The sequence below is a fragment of the Zootoca vivipara genome, chromosome 9 (genome assembly GCF_963506605.1).
Source record: "Zootoca vivipara chromosome 9, rZooViv1.1, whole genome shotgun sequence".
NCBI lineage: Eukaryota > Metazoa > Chordata > Lepidosauria > Squamata > Lacertidae > Zootoca > Zootoca vivipara.
In genome coordinates, this window is record NC_083284.1 from 1561479 (window position 1) to 1583952 (window position 22474).

The 22474-nt window shown below is 48.1% G+C and overlaps 1 protein-coding gene across 3 annotated transcripts in view; it reads left to right on the plus strand.

The window, feature by feature from the left end:
- EXOC6B (exocyst complex component 6B) overlaps positions 1–22474 on the plus strand; it is a 218297-nt gene that overhangs the window by 15797 nt on the left and 180026 nt on the right. For all 3 annotated transcript variants that reach the window (XM_035103719.2, XM_035103722.2, XM_060278290.1), the window contains exons 2-6: positions 13014–13179; positions 14618–14665; positions 15391–15481; positions 15585–15630; positions 19638–19842. In XM_035103719.2, the coding sequence (XP_034959610.1) occupies positions 13014–13179; positions 14618–14665; positions 15391–15481; positions 15585–15630; positions 19638–19842 (556 nt within the window). The remainder of the gene's footprint in view (positions 1–13013; positions 13180–14617; positions 14666–15390; positions 15482–15584; positions 15631–19637; positions 19843–22474) is intronic.

The following is a 22474-nucleotide window of genomic DNA, read 5'->3' on the forward strand; positions in this document are numbered from 1 at the left end:
TTCTGGAGGTTCCCTCACTGCGAGAAGCAAAGCTACAGGGAACCAGGCAGAGAGCCTTCTCGGTAGTGGCACCCGCCCTGTGGAATGCCCTACCACCAGATGTCAAATAGAAAAACAACTACCTGACATTTAGAAAATACCTAAAGGAAGGAAGTTTTTAGTCTGTGATATTTTAATGTATTTTGATGTATGTTGGAAGCCGCTCAGAGTGGCGGGGGAGACCCGGCCAGATGGGTGGGGTATAAATAATAAATTATTATTATTATATAATAATATAATTATATTCAGCCTACTATGAAGAGTATTTTGAAAGAGAAAGCACAGAGGAAAGGCTTGGAGCATTTGGTATAGGAATGCTGGAGTTCAGAAGAAAACTGTGGCTTTGCTGCCATCTAAAGGCCAATGGATGCATTTGCTGTGAAGCTTTTCGTTTGCCAGTTCCCTTGAATTTAATCAGTGGCTGAGGAAGAGCATAAACTGGAATAAACGGAATATGAAGGGGTGTTCCAGTAACTGCTTGCTAGGCTTAAGAGGCACATGTTGCCAAACTGGAGCATTGGCTGGTCCTTAGCAGTCGCTTCTAGCTTTCCCTGACCCTGGTGTTCCCCTGTTGTCTTGAACTCCATTTTTTCTCAGGCCCAGCCCAGCATGATCCATAGTTAGGGAATGATGTGGGCACCAGGCTGGGGGCAGCTGATCTATTAGCTTCTCCAGCTTAGGGTTTTATGCCTCCTATTGCTTGCCCCGAATGTGTGATTGAAGAGTGATGTTCTGCTGTAAAGCCTCCTTCCTCACTTTGTTCATGTGTTATCCTAGTTGGATTTAGGCAAGGTCTGCTAGGAGTAGGTGCTGAAAAGCATCCCTGGTTGGTTATCCTCACTCTCTCTGCATCTCTTGTGATACTCTTCTGCCATGCCTTCCTGTTCTGCAAAGGTTATGTGTGTGTGCGTGTTTTGCAGGCCAGAGTGTTGTGTGTTTAGGGAAGTTTTTAATGTGTGACATTTTAATGTATTTTTAATCTTTGTTGGAAGCCACCCAGAGTGGCTGGGGAAACCTAGCCAGATGGGTGGGGTTCAAATAATAAATAATTATAATAATAATAATTATTGTGTGGGGTGACTGCTGTAGCAACTTGTGGCTGTTGCCTTGTGGGTTACCCCAAGGGTCCATCGTATATTCTTAATATCCGTGCGAAGCGGTTAGGTGAGGTTGACTGGTATCATTCGTGTACGCTGAGCGCACACTCTTCCCACATCTGATCCTAGACAGGCAGTGGCTGTTTGGAAGCTTAATTCAGGCAAGGCAGGAGTACTGCTGGCTGGAAACGTCATTGATTTCAGGGTAGGGATCCAACTAGTTTTGGATGGCATTGCATTTCCTTGGAGACGAAGGAGCGCTGCATGGATGTGCTCTTTGATCTGTTGCTCCTCCTGGATTGTCCCAGCAGTGCCCCAAAGTGCTTTTTACCATTTTAGGGCGGTACAGCAGCTGTAGCCTTTCCTAAACTGATTTTTTAATTTTATTTTTAAAGCCTAAACCTAAACAATCTACAGAGTAGCAGAGTATAAGCATGTGAATCAACTGCAAATACGTATTGAAAAGGCCTTTGCAAAGGGAGCAGCCTGCTTAGACTACTTGCCATGGATAAGGTTGGAAGCAATGAGTTTAAAATCTGGGAATTTAAAACTGGAAAGTTTCAAGCAGCTGAGGGATGCCTTAAATTGCAGGTATCCCCACCCTGGGGCACGTAGCTGAAGCTGTGTCTGGTGGCAGAAGTGTTGCCTTGAGGGTCTGCTGTGATGGCAAAGCAGGCCAGGCACATGTTCAATGCTCTGCTTCTGTTAAAAATGCTGCTTGAATCCACACACTTTGCAGTCTTTAGGTCTTTCAGGGTGAACACAGCTCGCCTTTGGGCACATCAAATGCTTTTATTACAGTTAAAACGTCCAGCTGCTGCCTCTTGTCCCACTTCTTGGTGCTTTAATGGTGCTTCTGCAGCTCAGAAGCCTCTCTCCACTTCATGAGGAAATGTGCTATCATTCAAGCTGCCCTCCTTGTGGGTCTGTGCTTGCCCTGAAATCTGTGCACAGTTATGACCTGGATCTGCCCCTGACAAACGGGCTTGGCTTCCGTTTCTTTGTGCTCGGGTCAGGGTGAGGCCTTCCAGGTCCCTTTAGAAACCCTAGCAAAATGTTGGTGGCCGCAGTATTGGGTGGGTGGGTGGGCTTAAAATGGAAGTAATTTATTCTTTGCAGCACTAGATGGCAATGTAATTTCAGAATGTCCCTTTTGTAGCTCCTTGTACCTTGCCTAGAGCAGTGTTTCTCAACCTTTTTTGGGCCACGGCACACTTGTTCCGTGAAAAAAATCACGAGGCACACCACCATTAAAAAAGTTAAAAAAATTAACTCTTTGCCGCCCTATATTATAATTATGACTGTACGAAACACTTGCCAAATATTGCTTTCCGGCGGGTCAGCGCTGCCGAGTTCTTAAAAGATCCGGGTTTCTCATCCACCCCACCCGACCCCGCCGTCCCGTATCTTACCCTGTGCGTGTTCTCGGACTTGTGAGAGGACGATTTGGTCTTCATGCCTCCGTGAATTAGCAACAAACTACCTTTTGAATGATGGAGATTGAATATTTTAAAAGTAGCTACTTGAAGTACGCTCGATTTTCCAAAAAAGAGACACACGTGCGGCACTATTAGCTGCTGGGGGCTGCCATCTTGGCTGATTCTGGGATGATCCTGTCACGTGAGGCATGGGGAAAATGGAAATAATGAAAGCTGATTGGTCTGTGGAAACTAGAAGGGGCGAAGAAATAGGACGCCCAGGGAGGTGGAGTTTGCAGCTGCAAAATCGCCCTTCTCACCGCCGCACGACGCGGCACACCAGCCAGCGTCTCGCGGCACAGTACTGTGCCGCGGAATGGCGGTTGAGAAACGCTGGCCTAGAGAACGGTTATTCCTGGCAGCGGTGCCCTGGTGCCCTTCCACATTACTTGAGCAACAGTGCTGTACTTTGACCTAAACTCACCTGCAATGCTGTGTTCATTGTCTTGGACAGGCTTGCTTAGATCTCTCCTCTTGGGGGACCTGCGCTCACTTCCCCCTTGTATGTGTTCTTTTCACAGACACGCAGGCAATAAAGGATTCAAAACAAAGAAGAAAAAAGAATCCAATAGTGCCTTGCTAAAAAGCACTGCCTTTAATGCCTTTTATCTCATAGGTCTCTTCTTACATCCTCCATATGTTCTCTGGCAGGAAGGTTATGTACTTGCCTGGGATTTGGTGGCCCTCTCTCTTGCATTCCTCATTGCTGGCAGTTCCACTGTTCTGCTAACTTGCTTAAATTAATTTGGAAGATTTATATACTCTTCCCTCCCGCCCTCCGTACCGGTGATACTGTATCATTAATCAATAGTATAGTGTTTTTGCAAATGGCCGGCCGGCTCCGAAGGATGCAGTCCCTATTGAGCAGAAGAACAGAGCACTCTGGTCTGCAGAAACTGTTTCCCTTCCAATCTGGGCATTTATTTTTTATACCCCGCCCATCTGGCTGAGTCTCCCCAGCCACTCTGGGCGGCTCCCAATTGAATATTAAAACAATACAGCATTAAATTTTAAAAGCTTCCCTAAACAGGGCTGCCTTCAGATGTCTTTTAAAATTGGGATAGCTGCTTATTTCCTTGACATCTGATGGAAGGGCATTCTACAGGGCGGGTGCCACTACCGAGAAGGCTCTCTGCCTGGTTCCCTGTAGCTTTGCTTCTCACAGTGAGGGAACCGCCAGAAGGCCCTTGGCGCTGAACCTCAGTGTCCGGGCAGAACGATGGGGGTGGAGACGCTCCTTCAGGTATACAGGACCGAGGCCGTTTAGGGCTTTAAAGGTAAGCACCAACACTTTGAATTGTGCTCAGAAACGTACTGGGAATCAATGTAGATCTCTCAGGACCGATGTTATGTGGTCCCGGCGGCCGCTCCCAGTCACCAGTCTGGCTGCCGCATTCTGGATTAATTGCAGTTTCCAGGTCACCTTCAAAGGTAGCCCCACGTAGAGCGCATTGGAGTAGTCCAAGTGAGAGATAACCAGAGCATGCACCACTCTGGCAAGACAGTCTGCAGACAGGGAGGGTCTCAGTCTGCGTACCAGATGGAGCTGGTAGACAGCCGCCCTGGACACAGGATTAACCTGCGCCTCCGTGGACAGCTGTGAGTCCAAAATGACTCCCAGGCTGCGCACCTGGTCCTTCAGGGGCACAGTGACCCCACTGAGGACCAGGGAGTCCTCCACACCTGCCCGCCTCCTGTCCCCCAGAAACAGTACTTCAGTCTTGTCAGGATTCAACCTCAATATGCCTTAACCAGGCTTCTGAAGGGAAGGGCTGAGTGACTGTTTTAAACATGGATGTGTGCCAGTTTGCTTCTGGGCTACTTCAGTCTGCGTGTCTTGCTGGGGCTGTAAATTGAAGGGCAAGAGGATAATTAGGGCTCATTAGTAACTTTTTCTTGTTGTGGATTTTTCTAGTTGTGGATTTTTCGGCTAAAGTTAATTCGAGTAATTAACGAAGTCTTAAATGTTTTAATAATGGCTGTTACAGACAGTTCTGTGGTTTGTGGCTTATGTAGGCCAAGCTCAGGGTAACCTTATGAATAGTTCATGGGCAGCGTGCAACAAAGGCCACTTAGGCTGCAGCCTTCACGGGTACCCGGGGAGAAATGGCCACATTTCAAAAGAGCCAAACCCTGGAAGTTTCAGCCCTTTAGCTCTTAGAAAACCTGGGCTGATGAGATGTGGGTGGTGATTCCTGGAAAAAAATGCAATGAGTGCTGCAGAACTGAGTGCAAGGCAGACTTTCACTTGTCAGCGACAGTAGCAAAAAAACCGCTCTGTTTTGTGTGAGTTGACACCTGGAGGGCTGGTGACTGAAGGGCTCCACCCTTCTTAGTAGCAGGCGGTGGGAAGTTCAAGCATGCTTCCCAACCTTGCTTGCCCCTCTTCCCCACTGTTTCCCAATCTGACCTGTGGCAAACTCTCTCTTCCTCCGGTGCTCCAGTTCAAACACATAAGGATGGATCAGAAGGGAATTTTCTTCACCTGATGATTTGGTCCCCGGGCCCACTCCCCCCCCCCGGGATTAGATTGCCACGTGGAAATTGCACCTGCCCAAAATTGCTTTTGGGGAGGCTTTGCTGATGGGTCCTGCTTTAGGCTCTGGGTTCAACGGCCACAGAACTTGGGGGCTACTGGTAAGACATTCTTTGCATGGCTTCCTTGAGTCATATGGAGAGATTTGTTTCGCAGGCACCTTAGGGTAGTGGAACATGAATTGCTACTACTCCATTTGTGATGCCTCCTGGTTTGGATTACATAGAGAGACAGAGAGGGGATTAAATGCGGATCCTTTCACCTAAATGGGTAGGTGGGTGGGCCAGATCCCACATGGTTCTGGCTGCTTCTAGCTCATGCAGGCCAGCTTTTTCCCGGCTGGCTGCCCCACGGGTCTGGGGAGCCTGTGTTGTGGGCAGTGGTTCTTGGGCCACCTGCGCTGTTCCTCCTGAAGGCTTGGCCGCGCTGGAACACCAGGCAAGGGAAAGCGGAAATGAGTGAAGGACACCCCAGCCGCCTCCATCTGAGCCTGCCTCTCATTAGAGCGCAACACTTTCCCCAGCGATGGCCCACACGGCACGAACACTTTCAAGCGGCTCAGAGCCCCGCTGCGGCGCACTGCTGGATGCCTCCCGTTGTGACGGCCAGTGTGTTTTGTTTACAGCGCATCATAAAGATGATTCACTCCCTCCCTTAATATCAACCAGCTTGGAGGGGCTAAAATCTATCTCGCCTGGGTGTAGGGCTTGTTCCCATCAACCCTACACATGGTGCGAATCAACTGTCCTTCCAACTTGAAAGGGCCTGGGAGAGGCGGGCTCGCTTGCTGACGCACCGCTTTTGTTCTGGGGGGAATTGTTTCCATTGTGTCCTCGACAAGGAGGGAAGCGAAAAGTGTCGCTTGTGGCCAGTTCCCTCTCCATATTTCTCAGTTGGGGGGATCTGTGCTGGCTGGAGCAGGGCTGGCTCTCCTGCCTTCTGGGTTGCTCCTTGCATTTCCTGGCACTCGCTGAGGCCATATGTGAGCCCCCCCCCCAATCATCTTTCTCTCGTATGACAAAAGGCATGTTCCCTAATAATGCTGTAACCAAAAATGCTCTCCTGTAGCTTAAATTGGAGTCATTGTTCTTTATTTCCTTTCTGACGGAGCTGTGTCTGCATCTGCTGGCACTTGGCAGCTCCAGGGTGGCTGAGCTTATTCCTTCTAATTGGCTTGGTCTTTAGCAGAGGCTTCACAGTTTCTCTTCCCTGGTCAGCCAGGGGTCCAGGCTCAAAGCCTCTGGGCATATATGGAATGGAAAATGTTAGCAGCCGAGATGGTCCTCTTGGGGTGCACTGGCTGAAACCCACACATCCTGTGGATTTTCCTTGAGTGTTTAGATGAAGTTTGCATCTTAAACAATGCTATTATTCACACACATGCTCAGAAAGTGGCTCATTGGTGGTGTTCGAAATTGGCCTGGTGCATTTTGTACCTGGCTATTGGCCACTTGCAACCAGGTGAAGATACTTGGGCGCCAGAATGGTGCCTGACATCTCCACCATCTGGAGGTGCATGCATGCCATTCTATCCGTTAGGAACCAAAAAGTCATATTGAAAAATGCGACTTTCAAACTGTCTGGCCCCCAAATGGCAACTAGACATTTGCAGGGAATGGTAAGGTTGGTAGTACTACCAACCTTACTATTTGGTTGTGAAACATGGACCACTTATAAACGCCATCTCTAACTCCTTGAAAGATTCCATCAACGGTGTCTCCGGAAATTTTTACACATCACTTGGGAAGACAGGCGAACTAATAAAGAAGCAATGATTCTTCAACATCAACTTCGTTGGACTGGTCATGTTGTGCGGATGCCTGATGATTGTCTTCCAAAGCAACTACTCTATTCCAAACTTTAAAATGCAAAGCGTAATGCTGGTGGTCAACAAAAGAGATTTAAAGACTGTCTCATGGCAAATCTTAAAAAATGTAGTACGTATAAACACTGACAACTGGGAAACACTGGCCTGTGAGCGCTCCAGTTGGAGAACAGCCTTTACCAAAGGTGTCCTGGGCTTTGAAGAAACTCGATCTCAGGACGCAAGGGAGAAACGTGCTAAGAGGAAGGCATGCTTGGTAAATCCACACCGTGATCAACTCCTGCATGGAAACCAATGTCGCCACTGTGGAAGGACGTGTGGATCCAGAATTGGCCTCCACAGTCACTTATGGACCCATTGTCAAAACTGTGTTTATGGAAGACAATCTTAGTCGGCTACGAGTGATCGCCAAAGAAGAAGAAGAAGACATTCCATTTTGGTGACTAACCCTGGTTTAAAGAGCCATTCGGCACCTAGCTTATATATCTGAGTTTCTAACGTGGGCTCATGCCAATTGCTCTTTGCTTGTGTCTGCTTGCTAGCTTGTCCATTTATACAGGCAGAATGTGTTTGCTGCAGCTGAAACTGGTTTGTATTCCGTGCATGAATGTTGAGACCTGGCCTTCTTGGCCCTCCTGAGCCCCTGGTGGATTGTGGGTTCCCATAATAACCAGTTGGGTATTGGTTTTGATAATGGCCAGTAGTAAGGTGAAGGTTTAGGGAAGCTTTTAATGTTTAACAGACCATTGTGTTTTAATTTTTTGTTGGAAGCCGCCCAGAGTGGCTGGGGAAACGCAGCCAGATGGGTGGGGTATAAATAATATATTATTAGTAGTAGTAGTAGTATAAGGTGAGAGATGTCAAGCGAGTGATGGGAGCCCTTTTTTCTACTTCCATTCTTTAACAATATGCTAAGAAAACCCAAGAAGGAAGACCGGCAGCAAAGTCCCAAAGCATATGCAATTCAGATTGTCTGTCACTAGTTGTGGCTGCAGGTAAAGAACTGGTTTCAGTTGCACGCAGCCGGGATGACCCAAGAAAGTGAGTGCGAAGAGTGTATATATTCTTTTCCCCTTTGAGGTTAGCAAAAGCAGGGGCTTGGGGTCACGGTGGTCAGTTAAAACCAGAAGATGATGCTATTGGCAGGCGGTCTTGTCCATTCCTCGCTATCCTCCACCAACCGCCCACTTCCTGGCTTTGCCCCATGAAGCCCCAACCAAGGCCACAACCTCCTCATCCTGCTCCCTGAGGCCAGGGTCTTTGAACCCTTCACTCTGATCACTGAGCTGTGCTGCGTAGAAGCGTCTTTTCTCTTCTTGCACCTTAGAACATTTCAGTGCGGCCAACTGGCTTAGCAGTGGCTGTAATAACAGGCCCTCCCAAATTCTCCTGGGGGTGGCTTGCCATGTGCTTCTTTAAATTGCTGCATTGGTTTCCTGTACACCTCAGGACCCAGCTGAAACACCTCTTCCGTACTTCTAAAGCCCTCCATGCCTGATCTGCTCTTTCCTTCTGATATGTCTCCTTCAGCGATCCTCCAACTCTACCGCCTGCAGCTGTCTGAAGGTTTCCAGCTCTCTCTAGACTCTGTATTTGTTGCCCTCTTGGCTGGGAACTGCCTCCCACATCTCCTGTCCTCATGGATGGAGCTCTGTAGATCAATAGTGTGGCCTGTTTCATCTTTGGTTGCCAGTGCTCTCTGCTCTATGAAGAACGGAGTGTTTTCCTTCCTGCTCTTCGTGCTTGGGGGGGGGGCAGGTTTGGGGCATCCAAACTCTTGCTGACCTCTCCCAACCCACGCTGTGACTGTTTGCATACTTGTGCATTAAGCAAGCAGCTCGCTTTTTGTTCCACTTTATTTTTAACTTCTAATAAACAAAATGCTAATGCTTTTATGTTGCTTAATGAGAAGAAAAACCATCATGGCATACTTTGCCTTTTTAAATTGAAGTCCAGGCTTTTGTTCCATTTATTAATTGAAACCAAAAAGTGAGATGTTTCCGTGCCCCAGAAAGTGATCAGGCTGTCCCGGCATGCAAATTCCTGGGGTCCTCGTGTTTTCCCTGTTGCCGGCTCCTCCTGCCTAAATGGATTTCAGTTGGGAGCTCCTCATTTAGGGCCAGCAAAGCGGCTAACAAGCAAAGGGGTCACATTTGGACCTGCACCTGTCACCGGACCCTCCGGCTTAGGCAGAGTGGGTGCAGCGCATGCTCATCACACTTTCTGGTGACCAAAAAGTCCATTTGCATTCTGCACGTCTTCCAAGGGGCTTTAAGTAGACTCTAGAAGAGAATTAGGTGTCATCCATACGACCACCCGGGGGCAGGGGGAGTTGGTCTGATCCTGCACAGGGCTCCTGTGTTTGTGGCTCATGCTGCCATGCCCTGGCTTGCTCCTTGGGCTACTCCTTGCATGGGAGTGGTTCCTCGAAATGGCGTGCTGCTGCTTCATTGGGTGACTTGTCAGCTCACAGGTCAGCAGAGCTGAGTTTAATCTGTTAATCATGCTGGTCCACAGCTTTGTGTGGCCCCGGCCTCTGACCTGCGGTTGGGACCCCAGCATGCCGTGAGCAGGGTGCTCAGGGGGGAACATGTCAGAACTGCTTTTGCCTCCTGGTTGGTGGCCATGTAAATGCAATTTGTTGTTGTTTAGTCGTGTCCGACTCTTCGTGACCCCATGGACCAGAGCCCGCCAGGCACTCCTGTCTTCCACTGCCTCCCGCAGTTTGGTCAAACTCATGTTCGTAGCTTCGAGAACACTGTCCAACCATCTCGTCCTCTGTCGTCCCCTTCTCCTTGTGCCCTCAATCTTTCCCAACATCAGGGTCTTTTCCAAGGATTCTTCTCTTCTCATGAGGTGGCCAAAGTATTGGAACCTCAGCTTCACGATCTGTCCTTCCAGTGAGCACTCAGGGCTGATTTCCTTAAGAATGGATAGGTTTGATCTTCTTGCAGTCCATGGGACTCTCAAGAGTCTCCTCCAGCACCATAATTCAAAAGCATCAATTCTTCGGCAATGAGCCGAATGCAATAAGACAATGCAAATGTGGAATCCCTTTATTTCCAGGGTTCAGATCCTAAGGCATCTCCAGAGAGAGTGCGTGGACCAGCTTTAAGAATTCTTTTGGGCTTGTGCTGTGGCTGAGCTATGTGGCAGCTTTTCACAAATGTGAGGGATATGCCCTCTCTTCATTGGCTTCCTCTCCCTTAGCCCGCCTCACCCCAGAAGAGAGCTGTGTATTAGGACTAACCCAAGCAGTCGCTAGATGGCAGGCTCTCCATTCTTAAAAAAAGGCACATTGCTAGTTTCAGATAAGAGTTGTAATGTACCAGGCTGCACCCTGTGTTCAATGAAGATACACTAATATCCAGATTTATCACCTTTCATTAATTACAAGAGTGCTTGTTTTTAGTTTCCCCCCTGTATAAAAAAACAAGTTTCCTCCCTTTGTGCATGGAAATGCTGAGGTCTACAAACTGTTTCTAAGACCAGATGATAAAACTTTACTACAATGTTGACGGTTTCCGTTTTCATCTTCTTGTTTTATCCCCACGCTCCATCCCATCCCATATTTTCCTAACTGGTGAAAGCTAAGAATATTAGCAAAAGCAACAAAGAGGCTTACAGCACTTTACAGACTAACAAATTTTATTGAGGCATAAGCTGCCGTCCACTGGAGCCCAGACGTAGGCTCTGGCGCGTTATAACCCACGAAAGCTTGTTCCACAATGAAACTTTAGGGTGCCGCAAGAATTGTTCATGTCCTTGCAGCAGAAATGTTTTATGGTAGATGATGATAAAACAAGCTATGCATATATTTTAATTTCCCCCAAACCTTTTGTGGGGGGGGGATGGGAAATGGGGGTGCCATTTTTATGGCTTTACTACAGTGGCACCTCTGGTTATGAACGCTTCAGGTTACGAACTCCGCTAACCGAGAAGTAGCTGCTCCTGGTTGCAAACGGAAATCGCACGCCAGAGGCAGGCCCCATTAGCGAAAGCACGGTTCAGGATAAGAACAGTTTCAGCTTAAGAATGGACCTCCGGAACAAATTAAGTTTGTAACCAGAGGTACCACTGTATTTCTGTTAAATCTTACATCTTTAGTCAGGAAGCTGCTTGGGGATCAGCTGGTGCAGGGGTGGCCAACTCCCAAGAGACTGGGATCTACTCGCAGAGTTAAAAACTGGCAGTGATCTACCCCCTTTTTTGGGGTTCAGGTCAAAGTTGTTGAGCTTTTTTAGGAAGGAGGAAGGCCCATTTTTGGGGGTGGGGGTGGGGTCAAAGTTGTTGAGTTTAGCTTTTTTTAGGGGAGCCACAGTTGTTCAGCTTCTTTTGGGGGAGCCAATGATCTACCAGTGATCTACCGCAGATGTCCTGTGATATACCTCAGCTAGTGGTTTCTGGCTTTGCATCATGCCATTCAGAGTTGCATTTAGTGCTGGGAGATGTAAGATAGAGTGATAATGGGACAAGTCCCCAGTACAGTGGTACCTTGGTTTAAGAACAGCTTAGTTTATGAACAACTTGGATTAAGAACGCTGCAAACCCGGAAGTAGGTGTTTTGGTTTGTGAACTTTGCCTTGGAATAAGAACACGTTTCGCTTCCTCTTGAGTGTGCTCCATTTGTAAATTGAGTCCCCCGCTGCTATGGGAAAGCACGCCTTGGTTTAAGAACGGACTTCCGGAACGGATTAAGTTCGTAAACCAAGGTACCACTGTAAACGCCATGTTTAGGGTGTATTGTAATGAAGAGGGGTCTCTGTCAGGGCACTCCAATACATGTCTTTTCAGAGGGTAATGCTATTATGTTCAGTGGGACTTGCTCCCAGGTAAGTGCGCATGGGATTTGTACTGGTTGTGAGGGGAGGCAGAGGAGCAGCTGCATTCCAAACTGCAGAGAAAGCTTAAGCACTGTCTTTAGCCAATCCTAAACCGAAATGTTGGAGTATAAGATAATAAATCAGAATTCAAGAAGAGAGCACATTTCTTCTGTGGCCTCACACTAGGGCATCCAGAGGTGTTTGCCCTGTTGTTGTTGTTGTTGTTGTTGTTGTTGTTTTATTGAATTTATATACTGCCCTATACCCGGAGGTCTCAGGGCAATTGTGCAATGGGATTTCCAGTTTCTTTTCTCTGCCCTCCAGCCCTCTGCATGCCCCCCATCTGCTCCAAGGAGTCCCCTAGGATTTGGGGGTGCATATGGAGTTACGGGGGAAGGAGAAGGAGTAGAACACCTGTTGCTTGAGTGGCTGCTTGCTTTTTCTGCGTCTGCTCATCAGGTGCTGCATTTCAATGTGCTCTCTTCTGGATGCTGAGACCTTTCAGTCCAGCTTTGCACCAAGGATGTTCTTGTCCACCTACCAGCTTCTTCTCTCATGGCATTGCTGGCTCTGGATGTTGTGTTCTAGATCCTTGGACTGTTCTCCTCTCATGCTTTGGCTCCCCACCCCTCCCTTCCATGCCCTCCCAAATTCAGCATTCTGTGGCTGAGCAAGCAGGTGGCAAAGTCAGCCTTGCAGATGCCGTGTCGACTCTCGCTTCCTAAACGGTCCTCTGGCAGCTTCTCTTTTCTGAATGGTTGCTGTCCATAGCAGATGGAAAGATTATTTGTGAATCGCCGTGTGATGGCCTTAGTCCTATCTCCCTGCGTGTATTTCACTCTGTTCTAATCCACCTTGAGCACCGTTAGATTAAAAGCCAGGATATAAAACTTTTAAAGACCAAATAAATTGCTGCAGATGTTGTTTAACTAATTCGTATTTTCTTCTAAATATCTGAGGTCACATCGCTCCTATATCTTGAGTAATTCCTTGCCCTTCTGTGACGAGGGGCGGGAAAACCCCCGAACAGCAGATCTTGTTGTGGTGGGAAATCATACTCTTTCTCTTGCAGTGAAATCGGCAGGTGTTGCAGTGCATGCTTCCCCCCCTTCCTTTCCACCCTCAGCTCTCCTTCAGATTCCTTTAGCGAAGTTCAGTGACTGAGAGTGGATTTTGAAGATGTCTTTCTGCCCAATCCCCTTGCGTTTCATCCAGGTCTGTCTATGACGGCGAGCAGCATGGGCGCTTCATGGAGAAACTCGATGCTCGCATCCGGAATCACGACCGTGAAATCGAAAAGATGTGCAACTTCCATTACCAGGGCTTTGTGGATGCCATCACGGAATTCTTGAAAGTCAGGGCAGAAGCCCAGAAGCTCAAGGTAAGGAATGGGATCAATCACTGTGGGCAATGAGCTCCTTGGAGGAGGCAGCAACCTCCGTGGGCTGGTCTGAAGGAGAACCGCCAATCTCACTGTAGGCTCACTGCAGACCTATGTTGGAACAGCAGAGAAGGCTCCACAGTCTTGGGTTGGATGCTGGTATGCAGGATTGCTGCTTGATATTTACTCTTGAGTAATAGCCGTAGCTGCCTTCAAGTAGAACTTTGTTTTGCAAATAACACTGATCTCTGGTGTGTTTGGTGCCCAAAGTGTTTTGAAATTTATGCTACAAGAGCAAGGAGGTGCAGTTGTTTGGCTCAGGGTAGAAAACCCTTGAGCTGAAAGCTTGACTGGGTGTTTTGGTTGATTTGCAAATTGTGTCTCCCAGGCCCAGATACAGCAGAGCATCAAAGCTCATTGATCCAGGGAGAGCCAGTGAGTGGCTGGGCTTTGAAGCTCCACTATGTCAGCCTGCTTAAAATGTTGCTTGGTACAAATTCTATGCCAGTGAGGTCTGTGAATTCATGCCCTGCCCAAGGAAATAGTAGGTTCCTTAGAGAGGCTTGCTAGAGTTTGGTGGCAGCTGTCAGGGGACCAACTTGTATCTTCCCATTCAGTCTAATCATAAGATGCCCGGCTTCAAGGCTGATGTACATAATGTGACTGCTGAAGCCTCTCCCCTTGCAGCCATGCATACTTCTGAGACCGAAAAGTTATTTCCTTCCAGATTTTTCCTTTGGCTACCAGAACCATTGTTCAATATTGTAGCAGGTTGAGCAGCTCCTGTGTGTAGTCGGAAAAACTCGGTCCTCCCTTTACCTCTTCAGATTGTGGGAAGTATAAGAGTTAGTTCTCCCTTTGAGTTGGCTGATGAATTGGCAACTCTGTTGGGATTGGCATGCTAGAAGCTACCACCCGTGGCCTATAGTCTGTTGCAGTGCTGGGTCTGGGCTGGTGGCTTCCAGTTGGAGCCCCACTTCTGGGCTCAATGGGGCTGCTTCAGAGGCCTATTTCATTGGCATTCTTCCATCCGTTTTTCACACTAAACCTATGGATTTCAACTGGCCTGTGCATGTCTTGGTAGGATGCATTTGTGTTGCTTTTGACCTCTAGGTTGCCTTGTGTGTATTCTCTGAAGCATGGGGAGGCTGAAGAGCATCTAAGGCCGCCTTCTGTGACCCTGGTGCCCAGCAAAGAGGTGTGTTGTCGGTGTGTTGTCACAAATGCTCTTGCTTTTGTTAAAACATCTCCCAATCCTTGGTGACATTTCATAACCGCACTCACTTTCCCCAGTATCTGGGATCAGTTTGCATGACAAGATTTCATGTGGGCTCGTTAAGCCAAGGAGCATCTTCCAGTTCATGCAGCCTCCTTTTCCAGCCAGATGCTAAAGACTTTCAACTAGGTGCTAATTGAAACAACGATTTTCTCTTTGCAGAATCAAGTCACGGACACAAACAGAAAACTGCAAATGGAAAGCAAAAAAGTAAGCCCAGAGCTCTTGTGTGTGTGTGTTTGTGTGTGTGTGTGTGTAGCGAAGCATCAGTTGTGGCCATTGTATTGGTGCCAGACATGTTGGGCTTTTGTGCGGGGAAACAGTGTGACTCCGAGGTGGAAGGTCACTGTGTGCTGTGATTTCCTTGCCTGCCTGCCATTTCTCCCACCTGGAAGATGCATATTCCCTTGCGTGCATTTTCTGTGCCTCCTTGGCGAGATCTGTATTCTAGAAGAATGCCCAACGTCCAGATTTCAGACTGTGGAGCGTGGGAAATGTGAGTGCAAGAGAGCTCCTCTATGGGAGGCCTTACAGGGAAGGGTTAGCCCAGAGTGAAGCTCCATGGCCCAGCCCCCCTCTCCCCTCTCTGCTCTCATCTCCTTGCTGGTGTTCCTTGCTGGTGGCCTTCCCTCTGCCGCCTGCAGCTGCCTTAAGTGCCTTCCCTGCTCCCTCTGCCTTTCCTCCTTTGCTGCCCTGTATGTTTGAAACGACTTCTCATGTAGGCCATGCTTGCTAGCAACAGCTACAGTTCACATAGGCCAGAAATACACTGATCCATTTTCCTCATCATTCCTTGATTCTGAATGGATGGTTGGATGGAACAGAAAATGGTCCTGCGGCCTTTGAGCCTTTGGTATGCAGCAAGCTTTGCTGTCCGCAGGGCGAAGTTGACTGGGGACGCAGTGCTAGTGGTTAAACAGAGGTTTCTCTTACAGCTGGTGGGAGCGATGGAGGAGCTGAAACAGTGCCGGCTGCAGCAGCGCAATATTTCCGCCACAGTGGATAAGCTCACGCAGTGCCTTCCTGGTGAGAGACTTGACATGGAAGCAAAGAATGTCTGCATGGCTCTAGATAGGGCCCCAGTACTTCTCTTACTGACTTCTGTATCCTTATGTCTCCTCTGCTCTAGTTCTGGAAATGGATCGCAAATTAAGAGAGCAAATGAAATCTAAAAGGTAAGCTCATAATGGGGGCCGGCGTGACAAATGTGACAGCGTCTGTCTGGAGGTCTTAGCTTCACTGAAAGAAACGGGCGGACACCCCAAGAACGGAACAGCACATGGCACAGCCGGCGCAAGGCATTTTGGTCTCTGAGGCCGGAAACCCAAATGCTGCTCCCTTCCTGCAACCCGGGGCTTCCGCAGCTTCTGATTGGCTGTGGGAACTTCCTTTGGAAGTCGAATGGAACAGATTCCGTTTGACTTCCAAGGTACGACTGTATACCACTGCTTCTCCTGCTCCAAGTGCCCCCAAGCAAAGAGGACAGAGCATCTTCCACTTGGATCTTTTTTTAAAAAAAATCTTCCATCTGGCTCTTTTCCCCCACCCTAAACTGATGAGGGTTGGAGCAATCCCAGGAGAGACGTCAAGAAAACTGAGTCTGAGGTGGGGGTGGAGTTGAATGGGAGAATTCTTAAAGACGAGGCTACCTAGAGGGAAGGGGGCTTACCTAGAACAAAGGAGAAGAATTTAGAGTGCTGGGAGTGCCTCTAGGTTTGGAGACACCACTTGGATCTAAGTGTTTTGCCACGCTTAGTCAGGTGGGGAGCTGTCCTAATCTTAAGTAATGCTTGCCAGTGTTTCTGCCAGTGGTGATGGTGCTTTTGAGCAGCAGTCTTATCCCACCAGGGGTCCTTGATGACAAGGTTAAGAAGGGCCTGGGAGGACTTCGCTAGGCAAGGGGTCAGGCAGCAGGAAAAAGCATTTGCGTTTTCTAGACATGCCCTCCTCCTGTGCCTCACTAGCAAGAGCCCTTCTTTGTGGCCTCGTGTTCCTAGAGGGCATCCAGCACCTCCTGAGGTTTTCTTGCCATGCTGCTTCTCACATATTCCTGTGCAGTGCAGTGATTTCTGGAGTTGAGCTCCTGACTCAAGTTTCATATTTCCATGATCTGTCTTTTCTTCTCCTTCAGCCACTACAATGCAGAAAGGGGTTACGCCCCACTCCTAACCTATTTTGACAATGATCCTCACAAATCACGTTCTAAATGTACCGTATATTCCGGCGTATAAGATGACTTTTGAACCCAGCAAAATCTCTTCAAAAGTTGGGGGTTGTCTTATACGCCGGGTATAAGATCTGCGGTCGCCGCATACGGTGGGGGGAGCTCAAAAACGGCCGCAGCCGCATCCCCGCCATATGCGGCGACCGTGTAAACGGCTGCCGCTTTCTTTCCTTGCAGGAAGAGGGGATATGTGGGGCTTTCCTCCCTCCCCTCCTCCCTGCATGGAAAGAAAGCGGCAGCCGCTAACTCTCTCTCTCTCTCTCTCTCTCTCTCTCTCTCTCTCTCTCTCTCTCTCTCTCTCTCTCTCCTCTCTCTCTCTCTCTCTCTCCCCCCCCCCCATTCGCCTTGGTGCCTGGAAGAGATACAGAAATATACGGTACTAACCAAAACCTTTGGGAAAACCTCCATGACAGTTGACAATGTTTCTCATTGTTGACATTTTATTCATTTAAATCTTTGGGTTTCATTCATTTAAATCTTTGGACTGGAAAGAAGATTTTCGTAGTGTGCATTGGAAGTTTGGGATATACTCGTTAAGGCGAGTATATCCCAAACTCTATATTTTGACTGGAAAAGTAGGGGGTCGTCTTATACGCCCAGTCGCCTTTTACGCCGGTATATATGGTACCCATGGCAAGGGTCTTGCATAAAATCATTGCATCGGCAGCTTTTAATGTCCGGTGTTTTGTTGTGTTTTTTAATATTATGTTGGAAGCCTGCCAGAGTGGCTGCAGGCAGCGTATAATTTATAAATTATAATCATCATCATTCTCTTCCTCCTCATGTCTAAATGATCAAGTAGAGATGGATTTGAGGGTTTCTTCTAATAATTCTGCCATTCATCTTCCCCATTTTAAGTCTCTTTTTCATGGTCTTATTTTGCCTTCTTTCTACAGAGGCAGAGCGCGTGTGATAATTTAGATCTTAATCAGTTCCCCTGTTGATGTACCAGCTCCATTCTCCTCAAAACTGTGAAGCAAGCTGCAAGGGGAAATACACCCCCCCCCAAAAAATAGTTTTCCAGAAAAGCTGCTTTGGCTGGAAAATATTTTACTCCTGTCTGACTTGCTTGGTTGTCAGTGAGATTGAAACCTCTTTTCTCCTATGCTCAGCCCGATGGGGGTCAGGTAATTAGTTTGAAAGATGCCCTGGACTCTCCTTCCTGTTCCTCCTGTCCTTGCAGCTGGTTTGTGTCAACAGGCCTCATCCCTGCCTTCCAAAGGGGAGAGCCATTTTGGACTGATGCAGCATAAACGAAGCATCTTTAGCCTTTGTTAGTCTTTCAGGCTTTTTTGCTGCCGTTAATCCATCTCTGGACGGTGTCCCGGAGGTCCCTTGGGGTGAGAGGTGGCACCACGTCGAGTTGGCCTCCAGGCTCCTCTAATGAACCGAGGAGCCGAGGCGCCACGGCTGTTGAGAGGCTGAGCAGGGCACAGTTGGGAGGCCTGGCTTGGGAGCTGCGCTGTGAGGGGTGGCGGGTGGGCGGGTGACAGGGGCATGTTTGGGTCCACATGACCTCACTGGCTTGAGATGTCTGTCAATGGGAAGAACATTTGCTGCTCTGGCAGGCTGTCGGGGGGGGGGGCCTGGGTGGCAAGTGTAGCCAAACTCCACAGGTCCCTTTGGTCATCCTTCAAACAACAGTGTCTTGAAATGAAGCAAGCCTGGCCTGCGTCTGTTCTGCTGGCCTAACGTCTGGCTACTCGTGTAACCTTTGCTTTCTCTCCAGAGGAGCTGCATTTTATTGGAAATAGCTTTACCTAAACCTCATGGCAACATAAACAGAGCCTGGATTCCTGGAGTAAACAGCACACTGACTTTTGCTCTCGATGGCCTCTACAATTTTCAGTTAAAACAACTTCCCTTTCCTCCAGTTGGACATTATGCAAACATTGTTTGGAGACAAGGACATCGGAGTAGTTCTGTGTGTGCATTTTTCAACTGGCATGCACACTTTCTGACTAGACACATTTTTAGTGGTAGGGGGTGTGAACACCAGAGTGTCCTGACCAAACATCTTTGGCATGTGCTACATTCCTGCTGAAACCTTTTCTCAGGACCCCCAGAAACTCCACTGATTTCACCCCTGGGTTTGAAAAGTTTGCTAAGAAGTGGTATCTCTTTTCTTGCCTCTTAAATAAATGCAAGCTGTTTTCCGGCTCTCTAAAATCTCCTAGTCCACCCACCTGCGTGCACCTGTGTGCACCGATTGTCAGGACTAGCAAGCAAGGAACTGTTGCATGCCTTGGCCCAGCAGTAGAACTGAGAAAGGGTTGCTTTCGGAGGAAATCTATTCAAAAAAGAATGGATCATAAATGGGCTTGTGCAGTGCTCATGTTATAAGGGAAGTTTGTGTAAGAGAGTCCTCTTGGATTGTGTCCCCTGGATGCAATTATTCTTTGCCCAATCATGATATGCTTCACTTTGACTCAAAATGTGTTGGCTAGAATCATTGTCCTGCCTGCCTGCTGCTAGGTTCACCTTTTGTGTCTCCTTGAATCCTTCCACTGACTTGCCTCCCCCTTTCTATGCCCAGAAACCCTCTCCTCTCTTTCTGGTCCAGGATGCCAGTGCCTTTGCTCCTTCTCTCTAACTTGCAACTTTCATTTCTCTCTCGGCTCCTCTGCCACTCTGCCTAACTTTGTACAGTTCTTGTTCCATCACGGTGGTGGGTGACAGGCCCTTCTTCACTGGCAAAGTGGGCTCTATGCTAACCAGAGCCTTTTCCCAAGAAGGAGCTGTGGGCACCTACACAGTTTGCCTTCCCACTTGTAGGCTGATAGACACAGGGGTGGGGTGAGTAGGATTGGGTGTCAGCTGAACTCTAGAAGCTGAACAGGACCCGGGTGTTTCTTGTTTTAGAAGGCCAATGTTTTGCCAGTTGAACACCATCTTCTGGGAAGCTGCTGAATTGCGCGATCTTTCCTGCTTCTGATGAGCGTTGGTCTTCCCCTCCAGACACTACCCTGCCCTGAAGACTCTGGAGCACCTGGAGCACCTGCATTTGCCTCAAGTGAGCCATTATCGCTTCTGCAAGGCCATGGTGGACAACATCCCAAAACTGCATGAGGAGATCAAGGAAGTTTCCATGTCCGACCTCAAAGATTTCCTGGAGAGCATCCGTAAGCACTCGGACAAAATTGGCGAGACGGCAATGAAGCAGGTGAGCTGAACCGTGAGCACGAGGCGGGTGCCATGTCCAGAGGAGTGAGTGGTCTCCTTTCAAGGTTTGAAGCATCTGTGGTTTGCAGATGGCCAGAGATGCCACTGTGGAGTTCAAGGTTAGCAGAGGCTACTTTTGTGTTCCCTCCGTTGCTTTTGACTGCCCCTAGGCATCAGAGGTCAACATAATCCAGCCTTCTTCCTTAGATGGAGTGGGGTGTGAACCAGTGGCCAAAGAAGCTACATTTCTGATGCAAGTATTCTGAGACAGGGAATAAATAACTGGCTCTTCATTTATTTTTGTTTAGTCGTCTTAGTCATGTTCGACTCTCCGTGACCCCATGAACCAGAGCATGCCTTGGAAACTCACTTTCTTCCCAAAGCTTCTCCTTTTAATGTCCATGGAGTTTTCTTGGCAAAATACTGGAGTGGTTTGCCAGTTCCTTCTCCAGGTGGATCGCATTTAGTCTAAACTCTCGGCCATGACCTGCCCATCTTGGGTGGCCCTGCATGGCATAGCTCATAGCTTCTTGGGAGTTATTCAAGCCCCTTCACCACGACAAGGCAGTGATCCATGAAGGGGCTTCATTTATTACAGTCAAACATTTACTAAGGGGATGGTTCCACCTTCTTAATGGTTCTGAACTTCAGTTAGAACAGAGACACCCACCAGTTCAGACCACTTAGCCATTTGCATGAGAAGAGTTAAATTGGGCAAGTCTTTTGGAGGACAAAAGCCAGGATCCCACTTCCTTAGCAGTGGCCCTGAACCTCTTGAGGTGGTGGCCTTAGTCTGCATGAGAATACAGGAGCTCCTCACGTATTCCCTCCCTTGAAGTTCATTTGCAATTCTCATCCTTTGGCCCTCTGAACCATGGAGGGAGAATCATGACCACGATGGCTTGTTGTTGTTGTTTAGTCGTTTAGTCGTGTCCGACTCTTCGTGACCCCATGGACCAGAGCACGCCAGGCACTCCTGTCTTCCACTGCCTCCCGCAGTTTGGTCAAACTCATGTTCGTAGCTTCGAGAACACTGTCCAACCATCTTGTCCTCTGACGTCCCCTTCTCCTAGTGCCCTCCATCTTTCCCAACATCAGGGTCTTTTCCAAGGATTCTTCTCTTCTCATGAGGTGGCCAAAGTATTGGAGCCTCAGCTTCACGATCTGTCCTTCCAGGGAGCACTCAGGGCTGATTTCCTTAAGAATGGATAGGTTTGATCTTCTTGCAGTCCATGGGACTCTCAAGAGTTTCCTCCAGCACCATAATTCAAAAGCATCAATTCTTCGGCGATCAGCCTTCTTTATGGTCCAGCTCTCACTTCCATACATCACTACTGGGAAAACCATAGCTTTAACTATACGGACCTTTGTCGGCAAGGTGATGTCTCTGCTTTTTAAGATGCTGTCTAGGTTTGTCATTGCTTTTCTCCCAAGAAGCAGGCGTCTTTTAATTTCGTGACTGCTGTCACCATCTGCAGTGATCAAGGAGCCCAAGAAAGTAAAATCTCTCACTGCCTCCATTTCTTCCCCTTCTATTTGCCAGGAGGTGATGGGACCGGTGGCCATGATCTTGGTTTTTTTGATGTTGAGCTTCAGACCATATTTTGCGCTCTCCTCTTTCACCCTCATTAAAAGGTTCTTTAATTCCTCCTCGCTTTCTGCCATCAAGGTTGTGTCATCTGCATATCTGAGGTTGTTGATATTTCTTCCAGCAATCTTAATTCCGGCTTGGGATTCATCTAGTCCAGCCTTTCGCATGATGAATTCTGCATATAAGTTAAATAAGCAGGGAGACAATATACAACCTTGTCGTACTCCTTTCCCAGGAACTCTTATAACAGGAACTGTTATAAGAATTTTGAGGTCATACACACACACACACACACACACACACACATATATATATATTATAATAATTGTTCATAAAACATGTACATGAATGTACAGTACAGGCACATGTCTGAAGCAGCACAGGAAGACAGGCCTTTCTGACACCATTTTGACTCTCTCTCTGACCAGGTGTTCCTCTGCAAGGAAGAAGGGGGGTGGGGGGAAACTTCTCATTGTCTCAGGAATTAAAGTGATAATCTCTGGCATCCTGATACCTGAGTGCCAGACAAAAGGGTGTGATTAACTTGGCTGGGAAACAGGGAAATGTAAATATCTCTCTCTTTTGTTGATTAGGTTTTGGGGGCAGGGGGCAGGGTCCAGACTGCTCAGATTACTGCCACCAGACCTCCCCTTTCATGATGTACCTATGATGAATCTAGGGAGGGCGGTCTTGGGCTACACCCCTTCTGTGACGTATGGGTGATGCTTCTGGGGGGTGGGCTGAAACCAATTTCAAATTTCTTTTTAAGGGCAGGACACCTTTGTTTGGGGTTCCTTCCTTGTTCTCCTGCGTGAGGGGAAGGACCCTGTTGCAACAGCGAAAATAAAGGCTTTGCTTCTCAAACTTCTCTGGTTGGCCTCTGTTATATTCTCCAACCGATGGAGAACCCAATAAGGGAATAAGGGCAGATTTTTGCCTATATCAGAACCATTGGTACTGGTCCCTCTCCCCCCCCCCCCCGGAAGTATTCTTGGACTGGTTCCTGTAAGGTTTTGCATGGTATGAATTTTCTTTGGGGTAG